The sequence below is a fragment of the Leptosomus discolor genome, chromosome 8 (genome assembly GCF_034619465.1).
Source record: "Leptosomus discolor isolate bLepDis1 chromosome 8, bLepDis1.hap2, whole genome shotgun sequence".
NCBI lineage: Eukaryota > Metazoa > Chordata > Aves > Leptosomiformes > Leptosomidae > Leptosomus > Leptosomus discolor.
In genome coordinates, this window is record NC_141398.1 from 47,167,604 (window position 1) to 47,179,610 (window position 12,007).

At 36.5% G+C, this 12,007-nt stretch overlaps 1 protein-coding gene across 1 annotated transcript in view; it reads left to right on the plus strand.

Moving 5' to 3' along the window:
* Positions 1-12,007, plus strand: part of ITFG1 (integrin alpha FG-GAP repeat containing 1) — an 89,268-nt gene that overhangs the window by 5,562 nt on the left and 71,699 nt on the right. The window contains exons 4-6 of the mRNA XM_086469035.1: positions 1,938-1,995; positions 2,593-2,667; positions 6,667-6,761. Coding sequence (XP_086325161.1) covers positions 1,938-1,995; positions 2,593-2,667; positions 6,667-6,761 — 228 coding nt within the window. The remainder of the gene's footprint in view (positions 1-1,937; positions 1,996-2,592; positions 2,668-6,666; positions 6,762-12,007) is intronic.

The following is a 12,007-nucleotide window of genomic DNA, read 5'->3' on the forward strand; positions in this document are numbered from 1 at the left end:
TATTATCTGGTTGTTAAACTGTATTCAATAATTAACAAAAGAAAACAGAGCTACAACTCTTGATTTACATCATGCAACAGACATAACCAAACAATAGTACAGTTTGACAGTAACCTACTTAACGAAGAGCTTCTTCTCATGGCTTCCCCATTATGTGTGTTGGCTTCACAAAGATTATAAGAAGACTGATCTTGAATTTAAAATGTGCTGAGAACCTGGTGCAAAGTTTAGTGCATAAACTTTGCAAATAATCATACCTAAACTTACCAACAGTAATATAACACTCTTGTTTCTGTTAAACCAAATTCTTTAAAGACAGTGACACACTGAAGTAGGTTTTGGGAGAGGGGTTTCTAGAGTCTTTATCACTGGAAGTTTTCAAGAACTTTAGAATTGAGTTTTCACAAGTCTTTTAGCAGTGTTCTAGGTATAGCTGATTCTATCTTAGGGTAGAGCCATGGACCGTGTAAACTCTTGAAGTCTTTTCTGTTTTCTGTTAACTTTGCTAGGAAAGGGTTGTGGGGAGAGTTTAGGGTTTGAAGGAGGACAGAAAAGTAAAAGAAGAGACTCTTAAGTCATAGAATCATAGAATCATTTTTGCTTGGAAAAGACCTTTAAGATCATAAAGTCCAACCATTATCCTAATGCTACCAAGCCCACCACTAAACCATGTCCCTAAGCACCACATCCATACATCTTTTGAACACCTCCAGGGATGGTGACTCCACCACCTCCCTGGGCAGCCTGTTCCAATGTCTAACTGCTCTTTCAGTAAAGAAATTTTTCCTAATATCCTATCTAAATCTCCCCTGGCATAGCTTGAGGCCATTACCTCTTGTCATTAGTTACTTAGGAGAAGAGACCAACACCAGCTTCACTACATCTTCCTTTCAGGTAGTTGTAGAGAGCAATAAGGTCTCCTCTCAGCCAAGTCCACAAAAACTACTGAAGAATAATTACTATTATAAACAACTGCGTTAAAAAGAAGTCACAGGTGAGGCAAGTGAAGGCCTGAGATACTGCTGCTTCTGCCTTTAATCAGAGGTGAAACAAGCAACCTGGGAAAGTGCACTCAATCAAGTATTAAGAGAATAGAATGGTTTGGGTTGGAAGGGACCTCAAAGATCATCAATTCCGGTATAGAAGGTATCTGTAGCATTGGGAAGAATATAAAGGATTTGGAGTCATTTCTGAATAAAGAAGTATTGGGAGAGGCATAAATGAGCATGCAGGGCTTAGAAAAGGAGTCAGAACTTAAAAATGCAGGCAATGGTTGGTATGTGGTGAGGCTACTGGGAAGGTATTTGGTACCTACTTGGGTAATGGCAGTGTGACAGAAAAGTCAGTAGGAGGATACTGTCACGTAAAATGTGGGAACTGGAAAGACTGGAAAGAAACATGGAGACATGAAGGATGGTGTGGCAAAGAGTTTGCATTACAAGTAAAAGTGAAGTCTGAGAGGTCACAATCTGATTAGGACTTAAAATCCTCACTGCCCATTTATGCAATCTACCTCTAATCCTTATTTCAAACACTCAGTGGATATGATTAAGAATTTTTTTTACAGTTACAAAACATTAAACAGAGGTCTTATCTACAATATTAAATTTTTAGACTTCATCCCAACTATTTCGGGTTTCATGTGTCTGATTGCAGTCATACATAGAAATAGTTTTCACCAAGATCTATTTAGAATAATTTGTTGAAGGGTTTAGTGGAGAGAGAAGGAGCTTCAGCATTTTAACTGTGACTCACCTTTCCTGCATCATTTCAGGAAGCCATTTAGTTGTTTTATGTTCAGTGGTGGCTGACTTTTTTTTTTTTTTTTTAAATCATAAAATAGATGGTTGTAAATTAATAGAAGAAGAATTGCATCTAAGTTAAAAATGCAGGTGTCGTATTGGTAACTGAATCAAATTAATATTTTCTGTTTTCAGATCTTAACCATAAAACTATGTTAAATAAGACTTTTCACGATGAACCTCTAGTAATGGAGTAAGTATGACCTACTTTTTTAGAAAACAGCATTTATAATGGTGACTAAGAGCAACTTAAGTATATTTTTAATGCCAAAATCTGAATGCCCTTTATCTTTGAAGAACAGGGTTCTTTCTGTAATGTCAACTGATCTAACAAAAGGTGATGAAACATGAGTCATCTTTTTATATATCTGGTATACTATACCATCTTGAGAATAGTAACTACATAAGCTTTTAATTTTTTTAATTTCTGTTTTATGCAGAAAGAGCCATTCATTTTTTTTGGTGAGTTTTGTAAAGCAAAAACCTTACTGGTTTATCAGACGGAGCAAATATCCCCTTCACAGTGCGCTTCCCTCTGTGTGAAATGCTGAACAAAAGAGAGGGGGGAAATATAGCTGGAAAATCAAATGCATGGCATAGTGTAAAATATTGGAAGAGGCATAATACTACCAGCAGCTCAGGCAAGAGCTAAAATTCAGAAAAGACTACACGGCTGAAAATTCTTCATTGCTTTGTGGGAAACTGCTAACCAAATATAGGTTAACTTAAGAACAGTTAATTTCAACTCTATAATGACTAAGGTGATACTGAAATTGTTTTACATTTTCAGCTTTAATGGAGACTTGATTCCTGACATCTTTGGTGTCACAAGTGATTCAAGTAAGCCACAGATATTTATAGGCGGGTAAGTTAAACATTTGTTTATTAGCATGAATTTCAATAACTTACTCATTGTGCATCCGCTTCTGTTCTTACTAAAGAGGCATAAGTCTCACGTCTGACTGGAACTGTGCAAACATATGAATCTTCTCTCATTACCGTCTGTATCTTTAAACATTCTGCATCTAATTTTTAAAGTGTTACTTTATTGGGAAGTAGTTGAATTATGGGGGAAGTAGACATTCCATGAGGGCTGAGAAAACAAAACCCGTGTAATTTGCCATGAGAAATAGTATAATCCTTTCTTGGACCAGTTACAGTCTCCTTTGTGTAGTACACTTTGGTGTTTATTATTATAATCTGTATTATGGAATTCTGTACAAAAATGCAAACCAAAGTTTTTTCAGTAGCGTCTGTAGAATTTAAGCTGCATTTAGTCTTAATAAATGAAGTGACAGGTTGATGATGTGAGAAGTAGTGGAACAGATCTTATGATATAAGGGATGGTAAAAGCGAAATGTGCAAGAGTTTGGAGTAAACTTAAAAAATTCAGCTCTCATTTATCTAGGAAATTAATTGTAATGGGAAGGTTAGACATGGGAGATCAAAAACATGGGAAGTGCAAAGTGTAAGGGTATTAAGCTGTATATTAAGGAAAATGCTTATTGGGGGAAGAGATGAATAAGGCAGAGGCAACTCAAAGTAGCAATGTAAGCGTGCATGCAAGTCATGTTCTCTGTGGCACATCTTTTGTGTTAAGCAGTGGCTAAGGCCACTCTTTGGCAAACAGAAGTTGTCTGGAGTCTTCTGAGATGAGATTGCAGTAAAGGGGAAAGTTTAATTACTGAAGTTTCTGCCAGCCCTGGAATTGCTAGAATGGGACTAGCTAGCAAATACTGGAATAAAAATGGTTATTTTTATGGCATATTTAAATGGTTAGTAAGGATTATTTTTGTTTAACTGTTTTGGGTATGAATGCTGAAATCAAAGCACAACAAGAGAATGGATCTCTGCTGACTCAGAAGAACGAATCTCTAAACAAAACATTAGAAAGTAGCAATGTCTCTAATATTCTGCAAGATGCTGAAGAACTTTAAATCTGTCTTTTGAAAATAATTTTTACGTTATTTGTTAAATACACTAATGGACCCTAGAAAAGGACAGTTCACATTCTATTCAGTTTTGCTGTTACTGCTTTTGAAGTTTGTAATCTGGTAAGAAAAAAGAAAGCTTTGGCTCTTGAGAGCTATTATGATTGGGTATTCAAGGACACAAATTGGTTCAGTAACTCTGAGTTACTGAAAGTTTCATTATTGAACAGGATGAAATATGGGTCTGTACATCTTTTCCTGTGCCTTTTGCTAAACTGAGCTTAGTGTTCATTCAGTCCTTGACTTTTGTAAGGCAGAACTGCGTTGTTAGTATTGTAGGTTTGGGCATTCTTTGAAAAAGAAAGAAGCCTCAAAAGAAGGATACTTGCATTAGAACTTTTTCCCTGATCTAGACACTTTTCTCTCAATTGTCAATGAATGTGCTCAAAAGATAGCAGAAATTATTTTTAGGATCTAAGTTGGATTATAAATGTCAAAGTAAATACGTTGTTCTTAGCTTTGTGATGATATGAAAACACTCTTTTGACACTTTCTTTTTGAACTATTTTCTTTTGACTGATAATGAATAATTTCCAATGAATAACTGGAAAAATTAGGAACCAGGCTTGTGTTTTCTTAGAGGATTGGACCTTTAAATCAGTGGTTTGAAGAAGTTTGCATCTTCTTGCTGTTTTGCAGCTTTTAAGTGGAACTTGGTAGGGTTGTCTTGAATGTTATTCAGTAACATTAACATAGAAACTTGCAGCTCTGTGTGTTTCAGGAGAAATCCAGGTGTTGGCATCACAGCTGTTTTAGGGTTGCATACAATCAATACTTGTATGTTTTGAAAGAAAGTGTGTGTTGGGAAGTCTTTGCACTCCTATGTAGCTTTCTTTAGCTACTGTGCCAAAAGAGGTCTGTTACCACTGGAGAAATCAATGAGATGATTACTCTATCTCTATGGCAACAAAATACCAGCTTTCTGTCGTGCATCTCCCTGGCCCTTAAGACATGTTTAAATAAGGTTTTCCTTCCCACACCCCATCAGTGCGTTAAACAGATCTATACCTGTTGTTCCTAACTGGCAGTTTTCCTTTCCTCAGAGATCGTTTAGAAGTGATGGAGGGTAAATAACATTTAAATGTGTAAATGGAAACAATACCCTTCTTGGCAGTGTGGTTTTGGTCATTAGTCCCAACTTGAATTTTATCACCATTACTTTTATTTAAATTGATGGCTTATGGAACAGAGATTTCAAAATCACAGGGTGTTTCTAAACACCTTGCGATGATGTTATGTTGAAAAACATGAGCTTTTGAAGACATGGAAAAATGGGAGAGATTTGTTTTATTTTGTTGAAGTACCATTAGGATACAAATAAACTTACTCATTACAGCTCAGAATAAGACTGAGTGCTATAGGTAACAGCATAAGCAATGTCTTGTCCATGGAAAACAGCTATGTCATCTGCTTAGAAAAGCATTTTTCTATTTTTAATCTAAACTGGTTTTAAGTTTATACTAGAGCCACATAGCTGATTTTCTTCGCTATCCTGAAAACTGAGTACATAGAAAAACCTACAGAAAATATTCACTTCCCAGAGATCAAACTGTCTTAGAAATGTTAAAAAGAATCACTTAATCTTAAAGAAATAATTAATCAGAAGCTTATTTTTTTTCTTAACATAAAATGAGTCATGGAAGATAAGGACTTCGGTAATATGTATGTAATGTCACTGGACTACACAAAGTCATTCCAGACAGTAGTAGTCCTCCTATTGTATAGTGCATATTGAGATTTTTCTGAGTGTATTAGGTATGGGTTCAAAAAGTAACATATCTGATGATTCAACTGCTACGACTTTTGAAGGATTTGTTATATTTCAATGCACTGCTAATAGGGAGGTTTGCTGGAAGTTCAGTAATTTTTAGAACAGAAACCAGCAGGGCATGTATGTTTATAAATAAAGAAAAGTATCACCTGCCTAGGAAATGACATAACCTGTAGTCCATCACAATGTGAGAGTTTAATTCTTGTGTTGATTTTTTTTAAGTGTCTGAAAATAGAGTCCATTTACATGCAGCAGGCATGAGCTGCTTTTACAGCATGTGACTATGTCCATTTTTGCTCATCTTTCTTAACTCTAAAGTAGATTTCAGAAGTACTGATAGCAAAACTGCTTGAGTAAACCAGGGAGGACAGCAATCAGTGTCTCAAGATTTACAGTTGAAGTCTAGGCACTAAATTTGGGCATCTCTCATATGAAGAAAGCCCTGGGGCTCTTTAGCCTGGAGAAGACTGAGAGGGGACCTTATCAACACATATAGATATTTAAAGGGTGGGCATCAAGAGGAAGGGGCCAGTCTTTTCTCAGTGGTGCCCAGTGACAGGACCAGAGGCAACGGGCACAAACTGAAGCACAGGAGGTTCTTTCTGAACATCAGGAGACACTTCTTTACTGTGAGGGTGGCAGAGCACTGGAACAGGCTGCCCAGGGAGGCTGTGGAGTCTCCTTCCCTGGAGATACACAAAACCTGTCTGGACGCGTTCCTGTGTGACCTGCTCTAGGCTAACCTGCTTTGGTGGGGGAGTTGGACCAGATGATCTCCAGAGGTCTCTTCCAACTCCTACCATTCTGTGATTTTCTGTGAAATTCCATTTTGTGGATAGTGATACTTTTTTGTGTATAAAAAAAGTTGCTTTAGAAAGTTGATAAAATCTAACTTAAGCCCCTGTGCTATGAATCATCCTTCACAGAACCTTTCAAGCAATTACTCTAGTTACTAAGTATATTGTAAGCTAAGTACTCATTTTAGCTTAGCATTAGGAGAATGTGCTTTCTGTTTAATTTTAAAGTTTCACAATTTTATTTTTTTTTTCAAAACTTTCCCTAAGCATTGATGAAATGTATTGGTTTTTATTCTTGTCTGTAGGAACTTATCGTGGCATGCTGTGTTGGAAACTCAAAATAAGATGTATATACCGCACTCCCATGCATTTATAGATTTAAATAATGACTTCACTGCAGGTAAGTCATGAAAGTGTGAAATACCTTCCTAAAAATATTTATCACTAAGTATACAATGTAATGTATTGCATTTTCTGTCTAGTATTTTAGTAAATTTCATTGATGGTTGTAAAGAGTTGATTCTGGAATGTTGGTTTTGGTAATCATATGACTTTGCTACTTCTGATTTCTTTTTTTTTTAATTTTATTTTTCATTATTTTATTTTAATATCTAAAATTTGAAAATTCTGCATTTTTAAAAAATAACTGCCAAAATGAATAAACTAATAACGTTTTCTATTTCTTGATGATAATTTAATTGGAAATAATGCTTGTGCTGAATGATTTTGTGTTTACCATTAATGCTTTGTTTCCTGTTCTTTGTGACACTGTACTCTAATATTCAGTTTGCAACTGAATCAGCAGCAGGGCTGCATTTTCTTAATCTTGAGTCAGAAAATAGCTTTATAGTTCATTCAGAAGAATGTTTTCAAGACTGGACTGATAATTTAAGATTTCAATGTGACGTCATTCTATTTCGTGGTAGTTAATTCTATCACTTACTGAGAAAACAGCATGTGAGACTTTATTCTTCTATTACTGTAAGAGCAATCCTATAACCTATTTATAATTCAGTGTTCACAAATGAGTACTGGAGACAACTTTTGTTATGGTAGATAAACTGTATTCTTCCTTTGGTGGTGGTGGCTTTGTTTTGTTTGGGGTTTTTTGTGAAATATGCAATGCAATTTAGCCTTCAGTTACCACAATGAATGTATTTATCACTTGTATACCTGGTTCATACCTCCAAGCATACTTAAATATTGTGCTAAACTTCATTTCTTCACATGCCAAATGAATTCTGAAATGCTCTATCTTCTGCTAGATATGCAATGTACATCAATTCATATATGGTAATTTTGGGAAAAGTGCTTATTTTTTTCCTATTCAGTAACATGGGAATGGGAGACGAAAAAGTCCATAAATTTAATTAAGATGCTTTAAATGTTGGGGATTAAGTTAATTGCTTTAGCGCATAGTCAAATCTTAATATTCAGTTCTGGCACATTGCTTCATGAAGCTGTCAAGTGGAAATTCTAACTGGAAAATTAAATATACGGTTGCTTACCATAATCAATGTCATGTAATAACCAAATTTAACACGCTCAGTTCTATAAATCCTTTGGAATTTTGTTTTAGTGGCATGGCAGTGTGGATCAGCATTCCAGGTAGCATTTTAAGACAAATATATTGAAATCTAAACTCACGGGTAGGTAAAAGTGGGAAGTCTAAGTTGCTTTCATAGATCAATCACAGACTGATCAATTTTTGCAAGAGTACACAGGTTTTTATGACAGCTAACAGCCTAAAGAATGTCCAGAGAGTACTAGCGATATATGGAAGTTCTTCTATTAAATAGAAATGAAAGTCAGGATCTTTGTGTGGGGAGTGCTGGGAGCTTTTATAGATTGACATCTATAGTCCTATCTTGCAGTGTGAGGAGAAGCTTCCATGACGCAGTCCACAGAGAGAGATCCTGGCTTGCATTTGCTTGTAACAGCAAGGATATAACACCTCAGGCTGAAATACATGTTTATATTACAGCAACCTGAGGAAAATTTCAAGGAAAATAATTCATTCAGAGAAGAAAAGTGGAGAAAATATTACCATAGAATTCTTTTCTTTAAAATAATTTTGTGCTTCTAAGACAGGAGTGGTAGATTGTTGGGGTTGTTTTTTTTGCTGTCCCTATGAAAATTGCACCAACTGTGACCAAGGCATATGTTGCTGAAAAATAACACCTTATCGGTGATATCTGATATTTCATGACTGGGGTGTTATTCCAAGACTGCCTGCTGCCAAAATGAGAAGTCACCAATCATCTGGTCCTGTCTGCACATTTATGGCAGTTCCCTCACATCAGCTATAGTAACTGCTCAGGAACTGGGCCTGGTGAGGAACACAGTTCATTTCTACTTGAGTTATTAAGCTGATCCAGCTCACCATGCAGCTTCAGGATTGCCATAACCAATTTAAGCACAGAGAGAAGGTTGACTCCTTTTAGTAGCAGCAGTTGTAGCCTGCTTTAACCAAGCATGAAATTGCACCTTGAATCTCATTGTGTCTCTTCCAAAAAATACCTGTCTAGTGTTCTCACCATGTCTCCTTTAATTTCTGTTAATCTGTACAGAGTTGGGCAAGTGACTTGTAGAAGTAGTCATAAAAGTTTATTAATTATCAGCTGATATAAATTTTAAAAAAAGGCAAACCAAAAAACAACCTGTATGTAACCATCTATACAGTGCTGATAGCATGGTGATTCTAAATGCACTCTGCCAAACAGGGCCAAAATAAGGTGCTGATATTACTGTAGTATGCCCACAACTAGTCCTGTGTCTCACTCTCTGCAGTCTGGATAGACTTTGCAGAAGACAGCTAAATGCTTCTTTCTCCTGTCCTATGAGGACAGGCTGAGGGAGTTCGGGTTGCTCACCCTGGAGAAGAGAAGGCTCCAGGGAGACCTTAGAGCGACCTCCCAGGACTTGAAGGGGGCCTATAGGAAAGGGGGGGAGGGACTTTTTATCAGGGGGTGCAGTGATAGGATGAGGGGTAACAGTTTCAAACTAAAAGAGGGGAGATTTAGATTAGGTATTAGGAGGAAATTCTTCACTGTGAGGGTGGTGAGACAGTGGAACAGGTTGTCCAAAGAAGCTGTGGCTGCCCCCTCCCTGGCAGTGTTCAAGGCCAGGTTGGGATGGGGCTTTGAGCAACCTGGTCTAGTGGAAGGTGTCCCTGTCCCTGGCAGGGGGGTTGGAACTAGATGGTCTTTAAGGTCCATTCCAACCCAAACCATCCTATGATTCCATGTTTGTTTAGGTCTGTTCCTTGTTAACATAGCTGGGGCAGCCCAGCCTCAATACACCAGCACCAGGGGAGTGAGATTCATGCTCGTTATTTCTCAGTGCAGTCAGTGGAGTCTGTTAGTTGTTGGTTGGTTCAGGTGGAGCTAGTGAAGCGGAGAGGATTCTTGTGACTTAGTATTCACCTGCACAACTATTCTTGAGCTGGAGCAAAACCTCATTAAGAATAGGTCCTGGTACGCATTAGAGTCCTATTAGTTAGGAGGGAGGCATTGACAAGGATGCAGGGGAAGAGACTGCATGCTGAAATCCTGTTGTTTGAGAAACTTAATAATCATGACGTTTGATGCTGTTGTGGTACTCCTTGATTGAAAAATTAAGAGTATTTACTCATAGGTAATGCTGCTATTAATGAATATGAAGATATAGTTGTACCTAAAATGGATGCACTGATTTTTGTTTACGAATAAAAAACAAACCTCCAGAATATGCCGTCTTTACTTGTTGGGTTTTTAAAGACCTTTTTCTAATATTCTGCAATGTTCTGGGGATCTTTGTATTCTGTAACAGATGCAGCCAATTCCATGATGTTTAGCTGGGCTATTTTTGGTAACTCTATCATTATAAACAGCTTAGGAGATTTAAAGTGTGTTTGACATGAAAAAAAAAAAAAAAAAAAATCCTCTCTGGGCTGAGGATCTTTTTGCTAGTTTATTGCCTAACCCCTTTTCAACTTGCTGATATTAAACCCTCAACACAGAGCTTTTAATTGGCACACTTCTGCTCTGGGTAAAATGAAGTTGAATTGTTATGATTTCATTATATAAGAACATGTTCATAAAGATGTTCTTAATCTGTAACAGTGTTTCATGAAAGGCTAACTGTGTAAGGATTTCATAATCCAAAAATCCACTAACTAGAACAAAGATAATACTAATCTTTCCTGGTGAGATATAAACTAGGCTGTTTCAGATAGTAATACTGCTGCTGTTTTTAAATAAAGCATCCTCATGTAGAAATCTTAGCTTCTTAGAAATTTTAATTCAAAGTAATTTTTAGTTAGGCCAGGAATGTTTTATAATCCATGCAAAAATTTGCAGTATAATATTTTTACCAGTGGGTCTATGTGTGCTTTACAGATAAAGAGGAAGTAAACTTAAAATTTTCAAGTGTCTTCTGTATGTGTATTGTGTGTCGCTGCAGGGAGGAGTATCTAGTTCACAGAATGGCTGAGATTGGAAGGGGTTGCTGGAAATTGTCTAGTCAGCTGACCTACCATCAATGTCACTGTTTGTACATGCACCGAGATAGACTGAAAGATGAGGTGGGAACATGGTGACCCTTGTTAGACTAGGGCTACTGTGTGTCTAGTAATACATACTCACACTGGACCTTAGTTCTTTTTAACAGTTAGCTTAAGAAAATAATCTTGACACTAATAATAATAAGCTTGTCTGAACAGATTAACACCAGGTGTATTTTATAGAGCATGACAGTCCAGGTGAGCATTTCCAAAGCAGGCTGCTCAAGAGGCCTGTCTTAAAAAGTCATATACTCAAACTGAAAAGTTTACATCACGTGACTTAAGAAGTATTTGTACGTGATTAAATCTTTTGACTTATAGTGAAGGAGGTAAAAAAGTAACTTCTCTTTGCATTAGTTCACTCAAAAAGAATCTCAGTCTTTCTCAGAAACGTGTTTCAGATGTCTTAGATAAGAGGTGGAGAGAATGTTTAATTGTGTGAACACTGTTTGCAATATGGTCATTATACTGAAGATTTTACAACTCAAATACATGAACCAAACCATGGAGAAAAAGTGTTACAGCTAGAAACTGAGGCAGAGATAGGTAAAAGGACTTGACAAAGACCACCCAACAATGATGTAGAGGTGGGTACCAATACAGATAATCAATTTAAAGCCAGGCAATAGACAAATATATTTTGTTTATGGCATTGTTGATTTGCATCACAGTCAGTACTTTCAGACAAATACTTTGGACCAAGCTGAAGTTTAAATTTAGCATGGATCACTAGGTGAACACTGATTAGACTGTCTTAACATAAGCTCTCATAGGTGTATCAGGAGTGCTTTATCTAACATTGAAATTTTTAGGATAGCAGTTATTTTGCTACATGTCTTTTTTTTTTTTTCCTTCTAACTCGTTACTTGATTATTTCAGTTTAAAACATCCTAGAATGTCAGATGTTCATTTAGGGCTAATGCTTTCTTTCTAAACAAAAATTGTAGTACTTAATCCTTTCTTTCTAGGTAATTATTAATAAACAATAAATTCATATGCACTCAAAGTTACAAGTCTTCTACTAAGAAATCAGGCCAAGGACCTGCAAATATTTTTAAAATGTTCAAATGTATGCATGAGACAAACCGCATTGGACTCTGAAT